Source organism: Mastomys coucha, unplaced genomic scaffold (genome assembly GCF_008632895.1).
Source record: "Mastomys coucha isolate ucsf_1 unplaced genomic scaffold, UCSF_Mcou_1 pScaffold13, whole genome shotgun sequence".
Taxonomy (NCBI): domain Eukaryota; kingdom Metazoa; phylum Chordata; class Mammalia; order Rodentia; family Muridae; genus Mastomys; species Mastomys coucha.
In genome coordinates, this window is record NW_022196895.1 from 59,726,596 (window position 1) to 59,749,075 (window position 22,480).

The 22,480-nt window shown below is 42.1% G+C and overlaps 1 protein-coding gene and 1 pseudogene across 2 annotated transcripts in view; one reads left to right on the plus strand and one right to left on the minus strand.

The window, feature by feature from the left end:
- Nucleotides 1-22,480, plus strand: part of Wdr7 (WD repeat domain 7) — a 293,177-nt gene that overhangs the window by 192,577 nt on the left and 78,120 nt on the right. For both annotated transcript variants that reach the window (XM_031365861.1, XM_031365862.1), the window contains one exon: nt 18,271-18,457. In XM_031365861.1, coding sequence (XP_031221721.1) covers nt 18,271-18,457 — 187 coding nt within the window. The remainder of the gene's footprint in view (nt 1-18,270; nt 18,458-22,480) is intronic.
- Nucleotides 7,788-10,565, minus strand: LOC116087772 (annotated as a pseudogene).

The following is a 22,480-nucleotide window of genomic DNA, read 5'->3' on the forward strand; positions in this document are numbered from 1 at the left end:
GATAGGCCTGCCTTTATATGTTACCTGCCTTTTTTCCCTTACTGCTTTTAAAATTCTTTCTTTGTTTAATGCATTTGGTATTTTTATTATTATGTGTCGGGAAGAATTTCTTTTCTGGTCCAGTCTATTTGGAGTTCTGTAGGCTTCTTGTGTGTTCATGGGCATCTCTTTCTTTAGGTTAGGGAAGTTTTCTTCTATAATTTTGTTGAAGATATTTACTGGCCCATTACATTGGGAGTCTTTACTCTCTTTTATACCTATTATCCTTAAGTTTTGTCTTCTCATTGTGTCCTGGATTTCCTGGATGTTTTGCTTTTTGCATTTTCTTTGACTGTTGTGTCAATGTTTTCTATGGTGTCTTCTGCCCCTGAGATTCTCTCTTCTATGTCTTGTATTCTGTTGGTGATGCTTGCATCTATGACTCCTGATTTCTTTCCTAGGTTTTGTATCTCCAGGGTTGTCTCTCTTTCTGATTTCTTTATTGTTTCTCTTTCTGTTTTTAGATTCTGGATGATTTTGTTCATTTCCTTCACCTATTTGATTGTGTTTTCCCATAGTTCTTTAAGAGATTTTTGTGTTTCCTCTTGAAGGGCTTCTAGCTGTTTACCTGGGTTCTCCTGTATTTCTTTGAGGGTGCTATTTATTCCTTTCTTAAAGTCCTGTATCATTACTATGAAAAGTGATTTTATATCTGAATCTTGCTTTTCCAGTGTAATGGTGTGTCGAGGACTTGCTATGGTGGGAGAATTGGGTTCTAATGATGCCAAGTAACCTTGGTTTGTGTTGTTTATTTTCTTACACTTGTCCCCCACCCCCTGCCATCTGGTTATCTCTAGTGCTACCTGTCCTTGCTAAATCTGACTGGAGCCTGTCCTTCCTGTGATTCTGGTTGTGTCAGACCTCCTCAGAGTCAACCTGTCTCTGGGATCCTGTGATTCTGGGATCCTGTGACCCTGGGCTTGTTAGAGCACCTGGGAGTGCAGCAGCTTCCTCTGGGTGTTATGGGACTGGCTGTGGAGTTTGGGCTCAAGGTCTGCTCTGGACACAAGCCCAGAGAGACTGGAAGGAACCTGAGCCACTCTGCTGGTGGAGTTCCTATGTGCCTGGTCCTTCTGCTCTCAGTTACTCCTGGTGTTGGGACAGATGTTGTGTCCCTCTCACCTCTGATCCTGAGAGTGTCAGCGCCTGGGAGTGGAGCTTCCTCTGGGTATTGTGGGAGGACTGGCTGCAGAGCTTGTGCCCAAGGTCTGCCCAGAACACCAGCCCAGAGATACGAGGTAGAAATTCTTTATAATAGTGTTCCACCCAATAAATGAAGATGGGATGTTAAAGTGCAGTTATGTTACTCCCCCAGTGAATCAACAGGCCTGGGCTATAGTTCCTAACCCCACCCTAGAGACATTCAGATAGTTCCCTGCACTTCTCCTGGAAATGTATCCTTCTGCAAGTAAGTTTGTAGATACAAAGATCAGAGCATCTGAAATAATGTCAGAGGCATGTAATCCTCAAGAGCCACCCTAAGGAAACTCCATGGTGTAAAGGAATTGACAGTAGATAGAGGAAAAAGTATAAATTTAAGAATGTAAGAGAGAAAGATAGAGAGATTTGTATTATAATTAGATGAGACCATGAAAATAAGTCGTTATGGAAAGAAAGAAAAAAAGGAGAGGCAGTAAAGGGGGAAAGGTAGGAAGGAAGTGGGGCAGAACAAATGGATACAACTGCAAGTCTGGCAGTCTATTTGATACATCTGAACAATTGATTATTATTCCAGATGTGATAATAGTTCTGTGGGGTTTGTGTGTGTGTGTGTGTGTGTGTGTGTGTGCGTGTGTGTGTGTCTCAATCTTTAAGTCAGACATGATGAAATATATATAAGTGTTATTTGTTGCAAAGTAACTCAAGGTGCTAGAAAGAAACATGCCGAGAGTAGATCATTTTTAAGCCTCATGAATTTATTGCTCACAATTTTGGAAACTAGGGCATCCACCATCAAAGTGGCAAAAAGCTTGGTGTGTTCTGAGGACTTGTAATTCATAGATGACACTTTCTAGTCTATATCATGTGGTAGGGAGGATGAGGAAGGCTTTTGAACCCCATTTAATAAGGACACTGGTGTCTTCATCACCACCCAAAGGTTCCAACTGTTACCGTTTCCACTTTGGAGATTAGATTTAAGCACTTTCAGATCATAGCATCTATGCAGGTGTACCATGTGCTATGTGCAGCGGCTATGCTAGTAGATAATGTGTTATTTGTGTACCATCTACACAAGTGGGTCATATGCTGTTTGCAGCATCTACACAGAGGACTGTGTGCTATGGGCACAGTTTTCGGTCCTTTCAGTAACCATGAAATCTCCTTGTTGCTTCTGGGGTATGCTTGTTCTTTTTCCTGCCTCTGTAATACAGTTTTATAAGTGTGCACTTGACTGGTATAGTTAGATTCTTACCATAACTGAAGCAGAGCTCACGCTGAGCTCCTTTACTGTCTGGGAGCAGAATTGATCTCCCTTTCACATTTGATTCACCCTCTACAGATTTTGAAAGGAAGAAAAATGGCATTGCTAGCTCAGTTAAACTAGGCCAGAGTTAATAAGGGGCAAGCTGGAAACCAGTTGTTGTGATTTCTGCTGCCTCTCTCTGCTTTGTTTGGATGTGCTAATGCGGTAGAGTTTGAGTGAACAGTCATGAGCATGCTGGAGGTGTGGATGCTTGGGCTTCCACTGTCTGTATGTATGGGGATGACTATGTGACAGACTATTAAAACAGCATGTTACTGTGGCATTGTCAGGAGAGGACAGCGTGGGATGCTTTATCCGACATTTCAAACATAAAACCTCTTTGCAGACAGTGTACAAAACTGTAGTTATAACCTAGATAATATATATATATATATATATATATATATATACACACACACACACACACACACACACACACACACACACGCACACACACACACACACACACACACACATATATATTTGAGACAGGGTTTCTCTGTGTTGCCCTGGCTGTCCTGGAACTCATTCTGTAGACCAGGCTGGTCTCGAACTCAGAAATCCGCCTGCCTCTGCCTCCCAGGTGCTGAGATTAAAGGTGTGCACCACCACCCCCTGGCTAGATATTTTTTGTGTAAACAGTCTACCTAATTTAGATAGAACCTATGATTCCAAGTCAGTAAACTTCATTCATTCTGGCAGTACCAATAATATGTTGTTTATGCTTTCTGGGAATGAGTTTTTATTTAATCACCTTAAAAAAGTGAAACTAGTATTGTATTCCTCACAGAACTAATTTCAGAATAAATGAAACAGTGCATGTCAACACACAGCACTGTGCCTGCTGCCTACCAGTCGGGGACAAATACAGACGGCTTTGTGCATTTCCATCCCACTCTTCTATTTTGCTGTGTCATCATTCCATCCCTTTCTTCCATTTTGCTGTTTTCTTTCCATCCCCTTCCATTTTGCTGTGTCATCTTTCCATCCCCTTCTTCCATTTTGCTGTGTCATCTTTCCATCCCTTTCTTCCATTTTGCTGTGTCTTCCTTATTGTTTGCTGAGATGTCTTGTGATATTTTTGAAGGATTAGTGTCCAGGAAGTTTTCCACTTTAAAAAAAAAATTCACTCTAAAAGCTAAATATAATTTACAATTGAATATGTCTAGGCTTGAAGAAAATAAAAATAGCTTAGATAATTTAAAGAAGTTACTGGAAGAAGAGGAGTGTGATCTCTAAGAGCCTGCCCTCTGTTTGCAAGGCATAAGCTACCATACTGAATACCACTGTCAACTCAAGAAGCAGGTCTCATCCAAATAACTGCATCTTACTAGACGAAAAGACGCGCACACCAGTGCCCACCTTCGGTATCGTACAGTTCTCTGTAATTACTTACAGTGTTTTAGCCAGTAGAGAGACAAATGTAGGGTTTCCTTTTAACAGAAAGCAGGTGGAGGAGCAAGGTGTGGAGGGAGAGAAAAGGCCTGAATTGTCTGGAGGACATTGTGACTTTTTATGGAACTAAAATCATAGTTTTATGATTCTAATCTGATGCCCCCCTACTTCTGATACCTTCTCCCTGACATTTTAAACTATGGCTTGGTGCTATGTCTTATTCTCAAGTATGTGAGAACAGCAAAAACATTCACGCACTATTGTTCCATTATACATTCCTAGATACAGGAAAAAATTAGGTGGTATCAAATTAAATCCATATATTAACAATATTTTGGCAATCTTATTTTTTATTACTAATCCTAGAGGATTTAGATTTTTTTTTAATAACAAGGGAATACTATACCCTGTTTCAGGTTTTACTTAAATGTCAATGACAGTAAAATAACAGAAAAAATAAATTTCTTAGTTTGATTAACATTATTACTTCTTTCATGTCCATTAAAAATGAAGACTGGGTTGTAATGCTTTTTTTATGTTGAAGAATTAATCTATATATAGCTGGTTTGTAGATTTAGTGAAAAAGAGCTATATTTGAAAGAAAGTTGTTTTTAACATTAAAATTATACATTAGCCAATACAGTGAAGCATCTAATTGTTTCCTGTCCCTTCCAAAGTTACTCAGCCTGAAAAGATAGCACATATTGATTTACTGTATAGTAAATGTTCAGTTGTCTCTGTTCCTCTAAAACACACACACACACACACACACACACACACACACACACCACTTATATACACTTCAGGGAACTGCATTTCAAACCCTTGCTTTCATTAGACATCACAAAATGAGGATGCAGCACCTTTATCCTCTGTGAAAGGAAACGGAGTTGAACACTCTAAACAAACAGCAGTGGCAGTGTAGGTGTCACAGGAAGGGCTCTGCGTGCTTTTATGATCCAGACTAAAACAGGTTTCCAAAGGCACAATGCCTATTCCCTGACAGTGTAGTATCAGCCTATTTCCATGCACATCTAAAAGTGTCTACTCCCAGGCACCTGTGCATACAGTGAGACGCAATGTCAAAATGTATATGCTTCATAATGTTTTTAAAATGGATATAATATCATGCAGATTCCAATTCTTCTTCTCCGTGCCTTTGCATTCTCTCAGGAAAGGGCCACTGAGCCAGAAAACAGGGTTTATTCACATACTGAGCTCTGGATTCCCAGCTGTTTAAGTCTTTGTCATCCTACCTGTGATTTTTCTGTAAGCATCTGATTTTCCAGCCCAGACTGAGCTATTTGTTTTAATTGTCTTGAAGCTAACTCGGTAAAGTTAGTGATAGGTTCCAGGTGAACTGTCTTAGAGGCCCAGCTGAAAGGCAGTCTCCATAAGCAGCAGACTCCATAAGGAAGGTTCACCATGGGGCGTTTTTTTCTTCCTGTTAAGTGAGTGTAAATCGTCATCTAGGATTTTAGTGTAATGCTGCTGGCTTCAGGTGGTCTTGAGGCTCACATGGCTCTTCCTTTGTTACAGCATAGGTTACTAGCTGTATTGCCGACTGCCCTTCTTTTAAAAAGTGGAGAAACTTGAATATTTTAAAATAGATTGGACCTTCTCTGTTTGAACATTAATACCTATACTTAGTTTAGATTTGCCTGGAGCTCCAGTAAACACTGGCACCCTTTGCATCCTAGAGCTGTGAACCAGACCAAGCTGAGGAGGAAGGCTGATGTTTACCGGAGCGTTCCCATTAACACAGCCACCACTTCTAGGTTAGATAATGGACTCAAAGGTTAAGAGCAGAGGATTTCAACAGCTCCAATCAGCAGGGCCTTCCCAGGGCTAATTACCTCTTTACTGCGCTGACTCTAATGTGACATGTTTATTGCTTTAACTAACAACTCATTAGCTTAGTTGATGTTTTTGTCAATATTAATTCGTTCATTTAAGCCAAGTCAAAGCTTAAACAAAGACGTCCAGACTGAGAAACGGGCAGCCAAGTGACTTTTGTTTGCCCGCCTTCCTCAACCCCTGAATCTCCTTCAGTAAAATGAATGTGTTAAATGTGTAATACACATTCAGTATTGTCCCTTTGCTAGCACCTAGAAAAATCCTGAATGCCCTCCTGTGCCGACTCAGGCTGCACGTGCAGCTGTCTTGGTCTTTAGCAGATGCTGAGGGCACAGCCTTGGTGATCTTCGACTGTATATCCGTGAAAGGTTAACCTGCAGCAGCTCTTTGTTCCAGCTCGTGCTTTGCTGTAATTAGAAAAAGAGAGCAAGTGATTCTTCATAAGACTTTATTCTTCACTAGATCATCATAAGCTTGCTTTAATATTTATCTTGTAACTTCCTTAACTTAATATTTATAGTGTAATTTTCTTATCTTGAATGAATTATTTAAAAGAAGATGCAGTTTTGAAGTCATAATGGAACATTTCACTTTTTTTTTTCACTTTTTTTTGTGGATTTTCTACCTCGCTTTTGGTTAATGTTCATTATGTGTTTTCATGTAGGCTTTTTTTTCTTTTTAGATCTTTTAAATTTCATTTTACATGTATGACTGCTTTGCCCTCATATATGTGTGTGTTCCTTGTGTGTGCCCATTGCTTGTGGAGGTCAGAAGGGGGTTTGGATCCTCTCATCTGCCTGGAACTGGAGTTACAGATAGCCACGAGCCACCATGTGTATGCCTGGAATGGAACCTGGGTTCTCTATAAGACTCAGACAAGCACCCTCAGCCACTGAGCATCTTCCCAGCCCCTAGTTCCGTGTACTCTTAAATAATAGTTGGGTTCCTCTTCCATTACAGCGTGCAAATGGACAAGATGGTCCTCGGACTGAGTAGTAACTTCAGAACCCAGGATTTACTTGTAAGGCCCCTCCACCAGATAACAGGAAAGGGTTAAAGTGCATTCCTGTGGCAGTCAAGTGTGGACAAAGTGGGAAGGACAGGGGAGCTGCATCACGGAAATGCATTGATTTTTTTTTTCAAATCTGTTTGTGTTTTAAATTTCTTTTTTCAAAATGATTTATTTATTTTATGTATATGAGTACACCATTGCTCTCTTCAGACACACCAGAAGAGGGCATCAGATCCCATTGCTGATGGTTGTGAGCCATCATGTGGTTGCTGAGAATTGAATTCAGGACCTCTGGGAGAGCAGTCAGTGCTCTTAACCATTGAGCCATCTCTCCAGCCCCGATGCTCTGTATTAAAGGCTAGAGTCTTGGTATGACTGATGCTGAAAGATGAACAGTCCCAGAGGTGGCTGATATAGGTGCCAGAGTACTTGAATCTCACCAGTAGGAAGCTATATGGACACCAAATTATTATCAGTAATCATAGGAACCATTATTACAGAAATAAAATATTTTTCTTTGTGTGACTGTATACATTCCATACTAAAAACTCTATTTCTACCTCTAGGTTTCTCACCTACCATTGTTTTCTGATGTCACCTCAGGATTTTCCACTTTTCACTCTACTAAAAACTTATTGATATCACCAGTAGCTTACACAGGGGGAATCTAATTATCACATCTTAGCCTTTGTGTCAATCTGTCTGTCCCATGTAACAGTTCTAGCTCCGCTGGAACCTGAGACTCCTTCTCTTGGTTTCTGAGACACCAGCTTCTCTTACCATTCACACTGCTTTGATATCTAAAGCTTCTTTTATTTAATGACTTTCAGATTTTTAATTCTACCCTTAGTTTTTATACCTAAATCCATATATCCAGGGACTTGGCTGACAACCACTGTAACTAGCAGATTTAGAGGGCTGTACGACACTTGGCAATTAAGATGTCCACATGAGATTTGCCTTTCAAATATTCTACCATTCCTCACAGCAACATGCTATCATAAAGTTTATGGTTTTGTCTCATGTGAACAGGTACTTCAGCCAGAGAGGCTGTGGTCCAGCAGGAAATGCTGCAGGCGTCCACCAAGGAAGCCTCTCTAAGAAGGGCACTTCAGGAGGTGTTTCAGCTGCAGCGGGCGGGGAAGATGGCACTCCTGAAAGGTCCAGCAGGTCCTTGAGCGCAGTAGTGGGTGCTGACAGGCAGGCATGAGGGAACTCAGCAATGGGGCCAGAAACTTGATGGTTGAGCACATTCAAAGCCCTGTTGCCAGTGAAGATCAGTGACTTGAGATGCCGTGTCTTAGGGCAGTGCTGTCCCAGGGCTGCCTCTGAAGTTTTAGTTTTGGTTTTGGTCCAGTGGGCATTAGCTTTGCACTTCCAGGGCTCATAGCTTAGGGCTGATTCGTTAACATAATCTCACCACTCGGGCTCAGAAGGAGCTCTGAGTATATTGAAAGGCAAAGACAGGAAAGTTCCTTGGAACCTCGCACCTTGTGACAAGCTGACCTGCTATATGCAGCTGCAAACAAGCGACCCTGTCTCAGGCAATGTGGAAGGTGAAGACCAAGGCTGACCTTTGACCTCCACATGATACTGTGGCACAGATATAAACAGTGCCTGCATATATACGGGGGTGAGGGGGAAAAAAGAAAACTAAACTGGATTGCTGACTCCTACTTACAATCAGCAGGCAGTGGTCTTCCTGCTCTTACTTGTTGGCTAAATGTAACTACCATTCAAACAAGCTGTTTCTCTCTCTCTCTCTCTCTCTCTCTCTCTCTCTCTCTCTCTCTCTCTCTAATATGAAAATAGCCAATCCCTAAATGAATCTTGCTTGGTCTGCCGTTAAAACAACTTAAGCCCCAGAATCCATGCAGCTCTCTCTGGTCTGTTACCTCCTGTTGAACCTTTGGAAGCTTAGCTGGCCTTCCCAGGCTCGCCCTTTTCCCAGCCATGTATGATGTGCTCTGCATGCAGCACCAGCTGCTTTCCACTGTGAAATGAGACAAAGCCACTCTCCTCGCCAGAGTCTTCTACAGTTCCTCATGGTCCTGCACAGTCCATTGTGTGAAGACTACTGTGCCACGGTCTGCTGTGCCTCCGTCTTGCCCACTATCATGCAACTACTCTGGTTTTCAGTGTCTAAGTGTCCCAGGCAGGCTCCTTCCTCAGCTTCCTCCACAGCAATCACACGTTTCTCTAATTCTGCCCTGGCTCTGAGTTGTCTTCTGTTCTCCTGTCTCTGGCACTCCTAGACTCCTGTGCTTCTGTTTCTGCCCAGCACTCAGCAGTACCTGATATGTTTCTTGGTTCTTCTGGCTCTTACAGGAGTGTCATACAAGCTTAGAATTTGGGGGCCTGGGTTGAAAATAGTATCTGGTTCATTACTGGTCCTCAGCTAAGGCTATGTATGAAAAGATAACTTAGCTACTAAGTGCATGAACCAGCCCTTCTGTCCCTCTTTCCTGCCCTCTCACTAGCCCCACCTGCTGGGAGGAGAGTAAAGGAGTATTTGAACTGGTCAACATTCAGTGGGTTATAGATTTGAACAGATCTCTGATCTTGTAAACACTTGCTTTTATTGTTTTAGTTCTTCATTGCTGACCCAGAGCTATCCAACCACCAGAGGCACTTTCTACTTCTCTTAGACAGAAGGCCATGTGCACTGAGTAGTAAATGCCCTTCTGTTTGTAGGATGGCCAGACCATCTTATTTTTCAGTCTGCTGTCCAAAACGACTTAACCAAAAGCAAAATGAGACTGAATTTCCCTATGTGATATAGCTTTGTTAATTTGACATTCAGTGAGACAAGCAAAAAAATTTTACTTTCTATCATGGAGAATTTGAATTTGAACTTTATATTCTTTTCATTGTAAGATATGAAATGTAATTATTTTAATTTAGGACTATTTTGGTTAAACTAATGCAAGAATAATAAGTTTTAAAATATACTTGCTATTTTTCCAACTTAACAGAGTTCTTTTATGTTTTTTAATCAAAATAAATGATGGTTTATTTATTTTTACTTTACATTTCTTATTAATAAAACAAACTTGTGCCACAGCTCCAATACATGGCCCACACAGCAGGCTTTCCACAGGGGAACTGTCCCCTCCCCGATGCCCTCTTTGGTCACCGTGCAGATCCTGAGAGCATCTCCAGTATACACGTCCCTCTCAGTGGCAGAAAGGAAGGCCTCTTTCGCCAGCCTCATGGCTCTGTCCAGAGTCAGGCGGACATGCTCTCCATTCTGCATGTTTTTGAAACCAGCCTGGTTATCGGGCAGAGGCTGTGACGTGGGACTTGCTGAGCCTCCCGCCTTGAACGAGTCTCTGGTAAGAGCCCACTAGGTCAGAGGTGTACACAGCTAGCTCCCTTTCCTTCTTCATCAAGCCCTGCAGTGCTATAAACACAGTAAGGGGAGAAGCGCCATGGTGCGGGATGGTAGACAGCATTGTGGCAGTTGCCCCCGTTGCCATGACCTTGTTATTGGAATGCTTGTACATCTTTAATCTTGCTTCAGTAATCTTAGCCAAAGTGAGACAAGCTCCATGAAAACCACTGCAGCCAGTTACTGTTTTGTCTGTTAGTTTGGGGCTATCTTGGGTATGAATTTGAAAATCCGTCACTCAACTGAGTGCCTGAAGCAATGATGGAAAAATATTTTCCAGCAATTGCCAATATAGTACCTCCATTGAAGGTGTAAGGCGAGAAACGCAGCTGCACAAGACCAGCAGAGCTGTGAGGCTCCATTTCCAGCTCTTGGTCGCAGTCCCGGTAAACAGCAATAGAAAGCATCACGCCTAACTCCTGCTGTCTCATGGCAAAAACCGATGGCTTATTTTTTAATGCCATACAGGAAGTAAAAAGTACACCTGTGTGTGTGTGTGTGTGTGTGTGTGAGTGTGAGTGTGTGTGTGTATTGTTTGATAAAGATCATTATGCAGGCCTGGGTGGAGCTCACAGAATTCCTCCTGCCTCTGCTTGCCAAGTCTTATAGTTAAAGGTGTGTGCCACGAGCATCCAAATATAAAAGTGTGTCTTAATTATTCTATACTTACAAATAGCACATATTAGCATCATCTTTAATCAAGTACCTGTGTGAAGCAGAGCAATAGAATTCTCTTGGCACTCTGCCATCCCTGTTCTTTGATGGACATAGCAACTGGGAAAAGGCTTCATTCACTAGGTTACACTTTGAAATAAGTGGCCAATCATTATTTATTCATTTTGTACTCTTTGTAATGGCATAAATCATAATAAATTCATCTGGTTTAAAGTGTATATAATATGCTTTCCCCCCGGAATTTCCCAGTAATTGAGCTATTAATTAAAGTATTTTAAGAATATGGCCCTTTGTCCCCTGTCTGCTACTCAGGCCCAGGGAGAGTCGGTGACTGTTTCTTCATCCAGGATTCTAAGGCTACAGGACGAGGTTGTTGTGACTAGGACTGTTGCCTGGTGTAGGAGTGAGCAGAGCCTGATTGTTTACGTTTCTTCCTTGTGGTTATGCTGGCAGCTCTGCATCGTCTCCGAGGGCATAAAGAACAGTTCTCTGAAGGGCTGTGGTCTTTTAAGCCAGTAAGAAAATGTTGTTTAATGTGCTTTTGTTAAAGCATGGTTTGATGCTCACTTCTGTTTTAATTTCTAATTCTTAATTTTTTTATAGCTAAACCAGAGTATAGAAACCCAGAGTAGCTGTGAAGTTAATGCCTCCTCCTGTCCCTCACATTGTCCTCCCTCTGATCTGCAGCCATAGGTACCCAGCCCTGCTGTCACCTTCTGACGTGCTGGCTGCCAGATGACTTAGGACAGTGAGGTCTAGACACAGCTTCAGTAGTCGCAGGAGTCCTCAGAGGTTTTCCAATTCAGATAAGGAAAGATGATAAATCTCAGGCAAAAATTACAATGAAAGGAGAGGCTGGGCCAGATATCACCAGTTTCATACTCTTATAAGGATCTTCTCTTGTTTAGTGACATTCTACATGAACAAACTGGGTAGAACAGTACTATACAGTTTAAATTTGTGTCTTGGAAGGATTTAATCCATTGGCTGTGGAAAATGGATGTATGTAGAAATGAATATATAGAGGTGCTGTGCTATCGGGTATAGTGGGCAGGTGGCTGTGTCCTCCGTGACCAACTGAGCATGCCGTTCTTTTATTTATTTGTTTACTTGTTTATTTGCATTTCAAATGTTATCTCCTTACCCAGTTTCCCCCCACTCCTGGAAACCCCCTATCCTATCCCCTCTCCCCCTGCTTCTGTGAGGGTGTTCCTCCACCCACCCACCCACTCCTACCTCCTCACCTTTGATTCCCCTACACTGGGGCATCTATCAAGCCTTTATAGGACCAAGGACCTCTCCTCCCATTGATGCCTGGCAATTCTGCTACATATGCAGCTGGAGCCTTGGTTGGTGGCTTAGTCCCTGTGAGCTCTGGAGGAGGGGTCTGGTTGGTTGCTATTGTTGTTCTTCCTATGGGGTTGCAAACCCTTCAGCTCCTTCAGTCCTTTCTCTAGCTCCTCTATTGGGCACCCAGGGCTCAGTCCAATGGTTGGCTGTGAGCATCCAACTCTATATTTGGCTCTGGCAGGGCCTTTCAGGAGCCAGCTATATCAGGCTCCTTTCAGCAAGCATTTCTTGGCATCCACAATAGTGTCAGAGTTTGGCGACTGTATCTGGGATGAATCCCCAGGTGGGACAGTCTCTGGATGGCCTCTCTTACATGCCTGTTGTATTTGTGGTGCACTGTGAAGAACAGAAGATCCCACTATGATGCTCAGCCCATGGGAAAAATGGAAATAGTATAGATGTTATTGAAAAGGAATGATAAAAAATAACATGATGCCCAATAGGCATGTGTCACTGTTCTTCTCAGATAATGAAGCGTTTTCATGTAGTTTTATATGTATATAACATTTTTTAATAAATTGAGTCTGTGCTTTATAAAAAAATACATGTTCCAAAATATAAATTCATTAGGTATTTATTGTAATGTCATTATAGTACACATGCGTACGTGTACCTGTGTTCTAAGATTTGTATATTTATTTTTGAAAAGCTATTGTAACTAGCCAGATTCTACAAAAATACTAAGGACTGGTGGGATTTTTTGGCTTTTGGTTTTCCATGCCAGTTTATGATTGAATAGTATTCCTCGTGCCAAAGCAGCGAGTGAGCCGTATTACAGGGCTGACTCTGTTAACCTCAGCTTCACTTCGTGGGCTTTGTCTCAGCCTTTCTCTCATTTCAGTGTTTAGCTGTTAGAGCAAAGTGTAAATATTTTCTTGCACTGTTGATCTTTTATAGCACTTTTAAAAACCATTAAGATTAAAGCTGATATCCTTCAAAATAATGAGGGAAAATAACACTAAAATATTAGTTATTGATATCACTGTTGGCTGCAGGTTGACAGTTTTCTTGCCAGCCAGATGCTCAAAGTTGATTGTGATTTATCCAGTGCTGGACTTCTGGCCATTCAGCTTTCTGCTGTTCTTGTGGGTTCTGCGTGTGTCTGCACTTGGCAGTGTGTCTGGACACTTGGGTACACGGTGGTAAAGCTGCATGGGGAATTCTCTCTGTAGAGCTGCTGCCATCTCTACCACTCACCTAGCTTACAGATAGGGAAACTAAGACGTCCTTCATTTGACCTTGTCTGTGGCTCCAAACTGTAAAGAGTAATGCAGAGTTTCAGTCTGTGCTGAGTTGAGGGAGAGCTCCTTGGTGTGTCCAGAGCCAGTGGCCAGGAGTAGGGCTTAGTATTTGCGAATCATAGAGAGAACATTTCTTTTTAGCTCTTTACAACCTCTAATCTCTCAAAGTAGCTGGGTTTTGCAATGTTTTAAACACTATAGACCAGGAAAATTTCTAAAATTACAATATTTGAGGAAATTGAGTACTGTTTCAAACTTTTTCTTTTGTCTGATACAAACATTAGAAAATACTGTTGCATACATAATTTTACTTAAAAATCCATCAAAAGTATAAGAAAGTAGTAAGGCCCTATTACTTAAATAAACATTCTCTTAAGTTTACTCAGTTTTCTTTTGGACACATGCACTATTGTTGAACCTTTTCTCATTTTACCTTAGAGCAGTGGGTACTGGGCCATGGCCTAGCACAGGCTTGCAGGTGATTCTTGGAAACCAGGACTGGTTGACTATACTGCTCATTTACAGCACAAATCAGTTCTTGCTATTTTCCAAAGCCACAGTTGTGAATGAAGCACTGTGTTAAGCCTGTGGCAGAGAAGAACATGCTTTACAGTTTCATATGAACAAGGAAATGTTGAGTATTTACAAGGCTGAAAATTTCATGAATAAGCAAAATTACCATTAAAAAGAGAACAAATGTCTGGGCTGGACCTGGAGATCGGAGATGTGGCTCAGCCCCTAAGACAATGCTCTTGCAGATGGCCTGCACAGGAAGACTTGAATCCCAGATCTGCATGGAAGACTCACAGTTACACACATACTTTAAAAAAAAAAAATCTAAAAAGTAGATAGAATAAGTTCCAGAGGATAGTATGTTTATTAAATCCTTGACTCTAATTACTGTCTTACATGGATGGGGCTAGTGTATGGTTCAGTGGTAGAGTATGTGTTTAGCATAAGTGAAGCCTGTCTTCAGTCCCTTGCACTGTAAGGTGAGTGAAGGAGAGGGAGGAAGAGTGAGAGGAGAGTGGGAGAGAGAAAGGGGAACTTCATTCTGCTGTACGCAGGGAAAAGTGGCAGAAAGAACTGCATACCAACACCACTCTCCTGTGTAACTGAAGCCACGCAGACCTCTGTGCGATTCCCAGATCTTGTGTTTTTATTTGTGTGGAATGTTTTCTTCTGTTTACCTCCACCTCTGATCAGCTATTTCCTACTTAGAATTCCTGTAGTTCCTTACAATGCATTGATGCCGTTATTTCTGGTTACCAGTAGAGTCCTCTGCATCTTTACTGACCAACATGTTTTGAAATCAAAAGGGTTAATTCAGCAAACCTTTGAGGGATCTGAGATTTACATGTGTTGGTTTGAATAGTCATCTGAGGAAGATGTGGAATTTTGCCATCTGTATGTCTTTGTAATTCCAAAACAGCTCATAGGATGGAAGCAAATAGTTTCTAATGAATAGACTTAAAATGTATGTGTGAAGATGACCCCACATGTCTTCCCAGATCTGTGCAATTTGCCCTAGCAGAATGGTTGGAATCTTGAACTACTAAAGGTCACTGAGCAAAGGGGTGCAAAGGCAGAGGTGCACCAGAGACCCTGTGTGTGCTGCTCACACCACGCACGGGAAGAGCAGGTGCTGTGATGGGCCACTATGAGGACCAGAGACTTTGGAGAAACCCTTGCTGTTTTCCCCTTCCTGCCATTGTACTCAAGGTCACATGGTCTCTTCTTCCAGGCTGCCCCTCCCACTGCCCCAAAGAGTGATGGGAAACACCAAGAACTCAGCCTCTTAATTTTTTTTTTTGTCCTCTGGGTTGTGAGGAAGACCGTTGGTCAGCCTGCAGCGAGGGAAATGGCCACTGAGATGCCCTAACACGCGTTCTCTAGGAAATGTGTTCCCTTTCCCTTAAGGAGCGCTGGGGCTGAGATGGAGGCCTTGCCTGCTGGTGCTTCACCTAGTGTGTAGAGAAAGGCAGCCTGGGCCCCCTGTAGCTTCCTGAAAACAAACCAGAGGGTGCCAGGTTCCTTGCCATTTTGACCAACACTCTGACATAGCACAACAGGGAGCTGCACCCGAAGTGCACGTGCAGTAGAGGTGGAGCTGAGTTCCGTGATACTCAGTAGTGTGCTCAGTGCTGGGGAAGTCTGAAGATGCAGACTTACAAGAGCCACACTGCCTGGCTGCAGGAGAAAGGGAAACGCACAGGAACGTTCATACACAGATGAGTCCTGCGACCAGAAGCACAAAAACGGCCAGGGTGCAGAGAATAGTGGGTTACTTTTTAAAAAGGAAGTGGAACTTAATTCTTTGTTCCAAAAGTAAAACAGAAAGGTTTTACTAGTTCATTGACTGGATACAGGGAGGTTTATAAATCTCTTATGAAGTAATTTTTGGAGAACTCTTTTTCTCAGAGATCTTCTGAGTATATTTTTTTAGCTTTGTGCATAAGTAATTAACCCACAGTCATGGCTACTTTGTCATTGTGACACAGGATTGGTGGCTGTGACTGTGTATGTAGTGTTCAAAGGGAAAGGCTATGGGATCCAGCGGATAACTGGTTTTTGGTTTTTGTTTTTATTTTTGTTTTTAAAGGGTTTTTTTTTTTTCCTTTAGCAAAGTATTGGTTTCTTTGTGGCACTTCCATCTGTTTTCATGGTTTTTTGTTGCTCGTCCTGTCCCATTCCTCTCCTTGTCCTGCTGACTCTCTCTGCAACACTTCCCCCTCCCCTGTACTTCCCTCCTGTTTGCTGTTTGTTTATTGTGTGTAAGTGTGGGGTGGAGTGGAGGTGCCATGCCACAGCACAGGTGCAGTGTCCGTGTCAGCTTGCACGAGTCAGTTCTTTTCCTTAGCCTAGGGATCCCCTCAGTTGCCTGGGTCCACAGCAGGAGCTGCTGGCCCCTCTGCCTTCAAGATCCATGTCCTTTAGTAGCCCACCCCAGTCTCCAAAGACAAAGACATCCTTTCCTACTTTCCTGAGCTACACCCACACCCCTAGAAGCATGTATAAAAATCAAATGGAAGGCGTGCATATGAGAGAAAATATGGTATTTGTTTTTCTTAATTTGAATTACTTAACATGCTTTCTATCTTCTTACAAATGTCTTAGTTACATTTTTCTTTATAAGTGAGTAAAATTACATTGCATGTTTGCATCACATTTTATTTATTAATTTGTCCCAACAGATTCTTAAAAGTTTCCGTGACTAAGAAGTTCAGAACCGCTTAGTTACAGAACTCATCCATAAACTCAGACTTACAGAACCTTCTTTTTCACCTCCATTTCAAGCCATTCTGCTTAATAATTGACTATTTAAGATTAAGTAAACATTTTTGTGTGTATCAGATAAATTAAAGTTTATGCAGCATGTTCCTTTTAGAAAACGGATGGATTGGGCCAGTGAGATGGCTCAGCAGGTAAAGGTATCTTCTACCAAGCCTGGTCACTTGAATTTGATTCCCAGTACTCACATAGTAAACGGAGAGATCCATTCGTGAGAAGTTTTCTCTGACCTCACATACACACACACTCACAATCAATCAATCAGTCAATCAATCAATCAATCATTAAGGGCAGAGGACTGTGGGAGAAGAGAGATGTGGGTGGAGGGAGGGAGGCAAATTTTAAACAGCAAAGCAGACTGAACAGGGTCTTCAGCAGTCCTGCCCACCATGTGTTGAGCACTTACCAGGCTAGCTGGCTGGGTAATGCATTCTGCAGCATAAGCACAGTCCACACTTGGATCTTTCATCAGAGAAAGCCATCCTAGTCACTACTTCATAGACAAGAACACTGAGGCCCAGTGAATAACTAGGGTCCCAGTCTCTAAAAGTTAGGAAAGCATGGTCAACCCTCTGTGTGCCTCTCTTTCTCAGCAAGTTGTGTGGCCTGTGATCTAGGAACTGCTTTGTAACTTCCCCTCTGGAGAACAAACAAAAGACTCTTCAAAATGAGTGTTCTTAGCCTCAGGTGGTATCCTAGGCCTTTAACTCCAACACCTGGGAGGCAGAAACAGGCAGATCTCTGTGCCTTTGAGGCCAGCCTGGTCTGCTTCGTGGGTTCTGAGACAGACAAGGCTAGGATAGAGAAAATCTGTCTCAAAAAGCAAAACAAAACAACAACAACAATACAAAAAACACAAATAAATTAAATTGATATGATTTCTAATGGTTTTCTTCTTGAATGTCAAAGTGCCCTTCAAAGGGGCCTTGGCAGTTAATGACCTGAGCACAATGAGCAAACTGTCACAAGGCTCCGCCTTAGGCACATAAGTCAGCACGTCAAAGGTAGGCTACTTGAACAGATTTAGAAATTATATTATGCTATTTTTATATTTGTAAAATAAGCTTGTGTAAAGAATGTTATTATAAATGGCACCAGGATGTGGAAAGAAATGTCTCAAACCTCAGATCTTGCCCGCTGCCTTCTCTAGCCCTTCTACTGACGTTACCTCTAAAGATGTCTCACTGATGGAAGTGTTTGAATATGACCTGTGATAGAGATGATCAAAAAGTCAAAATTGTTAAAGTCCTACATTACATTATTTGAACCAGCTTTTTACATTTGTGATACTAAGTTGAAAGTAGCATTGTAGGGAAGCTAGGCTATTCATGTTTTAATGTCCAAGTAAGTATTTGTATATGACTACTATGTAATTAAGCACTGTAGAATATACTATAAAACATTTTAACCTAACTTTTCTCTTGACAACATGGATCTAAATAAAATGCAAGTTCAAAATCTTTAATGATTTTATTGTTCAAACCCTTTGGGAGAAAAAGTTGAAGTATACTTATATTTTCAAAGTATACATAATATTCTGATTTTTGTTTTTTAGGCAAGGCACTGACGTTTCTTCTGCTACAGCCACCCAGTCCCAAACTTCCTCCTCATAGCACCATCCGGAGAACTGCCATTGACCTGATTGGGCGAGGGTTCACTGTATGGGAGCCTTACATGGACGTGTCCGCTGTCCTGATGGGGCTGCTGGAGCTCTGTGCAGATGCTGAGAAACAACTTGCTAAGTATGTGTGGGTTCCAGTGGGCTAGCACATTGTTGTTGGGAGTGTTGGAAGTTTTGGAAGTGTTGGTTATACTTTAGGAACTCGGGGTGTTTAATCAGCAGTACATCTACTGGGTATAATGACCATGCTTGTAGCCACAACTCAGGAACAAGGCAAGGGGATTGTTGTTAAGTTCAAAGCCAAACAGGACCATACAATGATATCCTGTCTCAAAAACAAAAACAATACACAACTCAATAGAAAATTGAGATGTAGCCTTGAGATAGTGAATGATCTGTGAAATAATTTTCAAACTTTGTTTATTATACATTACTGTGATAAATAATTGTATAAACATACTGTTTTTAAGGAAAATGATATACATACTTGGTACTAACAGAAGATGGAGCTGGATAATTTAGAGAATTGTACTCAACATTCTTGTCAATTTTTAAATTGATTTTTTTGGAGATTCTTTTGCATATAGTCAGTGACAGGTTAAATGAAGATTGTAGTTGGGATGGCAGGATGGCTCAGCAGCCAAAGGTGGCTGCCACCAAGCCTGACTGACGATCTAAGTTCAATCCTTGGGCCCCACATGGTGGAAGAAAAGAACTAACTCCTGCAAGTTGTCCTCTGACCTCCACTGATGCACTGGTGCATGTGAGTGTGCATGTGTGCGCACATACACAGGCACAGACTGTAAATGAAATGCTTTACATTTTAAATATACTATAATCATCATAAAAATAAAGAGGAAAATGTAACCTGAAAGAGTTGCTAACCTGACATAAGTGGAACACATCTTTGTGAACTAGCTAGGAGCTGTGGTACTAAAGGTGGACATTGGTGCTATCTTAAACCCAGTCTCTTGATTCCAGAAAACCTTGCATCTCTTGGGTGTATTATACAAGTGACCTACAGTTGGTGATTATCGCCACAAATAAACTGACAGTGTACAGCCATCACAGCCACCTAGTTCCTAATAGAGCTGACCCCAGGTAGACACCCTTGTCTATTAGACAGTTTCTCCCCATGCCACTGTCTGCATGCTTTAGGAAACACTGCATCCTTTCTTAAGTTTGCCTGTCCTAGATTCTGTCCACAGAATCGGAGCCTTGCATCCTGTGGTCTTTTATGGCTGACTTCTTTTGCTTAATCCCTCTTACAGAGTCCATCCATGTTGTGGTGGGCTTCACTGTGTTACTTTGTATTTTAGCTGAATTTCTTCCCACTTCTGGTGATAACGTCTTGCTTATCTGTTCATGTGTGTCTATGTGAGAACTCGTGTTCATTTCCAAAGTGGGATTACTAGGTGGGTAGTTCCGAGTTTAAGAGTTCCAGGAACTGCTGCACAGTTTTTCCTGGTGAATGAGTTCTTATTTTCACCAGCACTGCACATACAAGATCTCCACTTCTCTGCCTACTTTTAAAAGTGTCTCATCCTAGTGAATATAAAGTGATAGAAAGTCCTGTCTCATCATGTCTCTCTGTGAAAATGAATGATATGCCAATATTGTTGTGGCTGACTTTATAGAAAACTAAAGTGAGCTGCTCTTGGCGTCATTGGTTGTTTTCCCTCATGCCACGGTCCCTCCAGTTACAGCATGTTGGGGACCTGCTGTCCTTCTGCTAGAGTACAGTGCTGTGGCTTTGTCTACAGATTAGGAGGGGGTGTTTAGTGCACGTCTAGCCAGCAGCTTTCTTCTCTTCCCTCTGGACACACCTCCATGTGTTCTAATCTCACCTCTAATCTCTCTGCTGCATGATTGGAAATAAAGTATTGTTTCAGAAGGCTGATGCTTGTTGAGTTTATGTTCACAAAGAACCTAGAGGAATGAGGAGCACATCTTAAGTGTTCTAATTTGATTCTTGGTTAGTCTGATAAAGCGTTACCAAAGCCTTTAGCTTCCTGCCGGCTTCTACAGCGCAGGCTCCTACTGAAGCTCTCCGGGTTTGTCTTGAGAAGCATGCAGTATTTGATTATCTAAAAATAGGGTTTGTTTTCAAATCTCATCAAACACAATTTCACAAGTTTTTATACCTTTTTGTTACCTGGAAGTTTTCATTTTAGTTTTAGCATTTATAATTTTGTTTTTTTAAGTAAGTTTATATCAAACATACAGCAAAGTAAATGTGTATGTGTATATATTTTATGTATACATATACATATATGTATGCTTTATCTACAGACAATGTGTCAAGAGACAAATTCTATAGTTTTCAGTAGGTAATTTAAATCTTGCTATTACATCCTTTCTGTCACAAAGATTAGTATGACTTTCTCTACACAGCTCTGAGTAAATGAATGTATCAGCATGTAGCCTTGAGGAGTCCAATGTACTTTTCATCATGATAAATTGCATAATAAGCAAGAAAATGTTTGCTTATTAATCTCTAACAAGATTTAGATTGAAAATGGCCTGTTACATGCATGGCCCACTTGGTGCAGGCTGGAGTACTGAGATGGGATTGCAGAGGCAGAGAGCAGCAGGATATACAGCAGCTAAAGGGCAACTCTTGCCCACCCCAGCCCTTGGGCGGCTGTAGCAGATTTACTGTGTACACAGTAACCGGCCTCCAGGACCCCGCTGCCTTGCTCTGTCCACCACGCCCAAGCTTGCCATGTGAACACGCTTTTACATTGGACGAGTGCTTAAAATTTTAGTTGATATTTCTGCAAAGAGCAACCGTAGCAAGTATTTCCTTTTTTATTCTTGTAAGATTATGAGGGCAGGCTTAGGGGAAACAGGCAACCCAGACCTTGTTCTGAAGAATACATACACATCACGGAGGAGTGCTCCCTCCTTCCATCCGTCCTTCCCTCCCCCACCCCTTCCTCCCTCCCTGCCTCCTTGCCTCCCTCCCCCCTCCCCACTTCCTCCCTCCCTCTCAGGCACTACATTCCCTGTCAGAATTGACTTCTGAGTTTTTCTATTCCCTCAAGGTCAATAGAGTATTTTCCCAGAATTCACAACACCTTGCTCTAGAATTCTGAATCACCGCTTCTGTCTGGTCTGGCAGTAGCACTTGTTTTTTCGGTGGTTTGGGATATTTTGCTTAGGGGGTGCCTGTTATCTAACACTGGCCCTTTCACATATCAGTTCCTTCTAGTTTCCAGCAGAATCAACCGAAGGTCCTGTCTCCTGATGTTCAGGACTCTGAGGAGGTGGGAGTGGTAATAGGGTGGACAGGCCTGTTGAGATGAGTTTGCAGGAGAAGCAGAAGGTGTACCTGGATTTTCACATCAGAATATTGTGTGGAGACAAGCAGTGATGCCAACAGAGCAGCCACAGGCCAGGCACTGAGTGAAAGTCTACTTCACTCTGAACCATCAGCAGGATGCAAGCTGGGGCTCACCATCAAAGCACAGCCGCTTGCTGCCAGTTGTCTGTGGGAAGTAGAATGAAGGTTAGACACAAGGTTGGTTTAAACTTTTCCTTTAGAAACAGCTTGTACCAGGAAGCTCCTTGCTGTACTGCCTACTGTGAACGTGTGCACCAAGGTATGATGGCTCTGTAGGTAAAAGAACAGTCTTTGCTATTGAGACAGTGTATACTGGGGTCCACCGCTTGGAGCTCTTAGTGTGATTCATAAATAATTTAAGAATGAACTCAGGTGGAAGCTCAAGGAGAGTTGTTTAAAAGAGAAGCCCCATGGCAGGTAAGCTGTAAATCTCTGCAGCTTCCTCGAGAATTGAGGGCGGGGGGTGCAGTGGGTATCATGCTATTTAAGGTGTCATGACAGACAGACAAGCAGCCACATGGTCAGTTGGGAGCTTCAAGGAAATAGTAAGCCACCCTAAAATGTCTGGGAGTCCCAATGTGTTAAGGAATGCCTGCTTCAAAAAGCTATTTTAGGACGAAAAGGGAAATGCAGTGTTTTGAGTAATTCAGGTGAGTGGGCAGATCTACAAAGCTGCATGGCTGCAGTGAGCTGCTGTTCTAGGGTGGGGGTTCTGGCAAGGAAAATTATGGTATTCCCTTAAAGGATGTATTGCACCTCTTTCTCTCTCTCTCTCTCTCTCTCTCTCTCTCTCTCTCT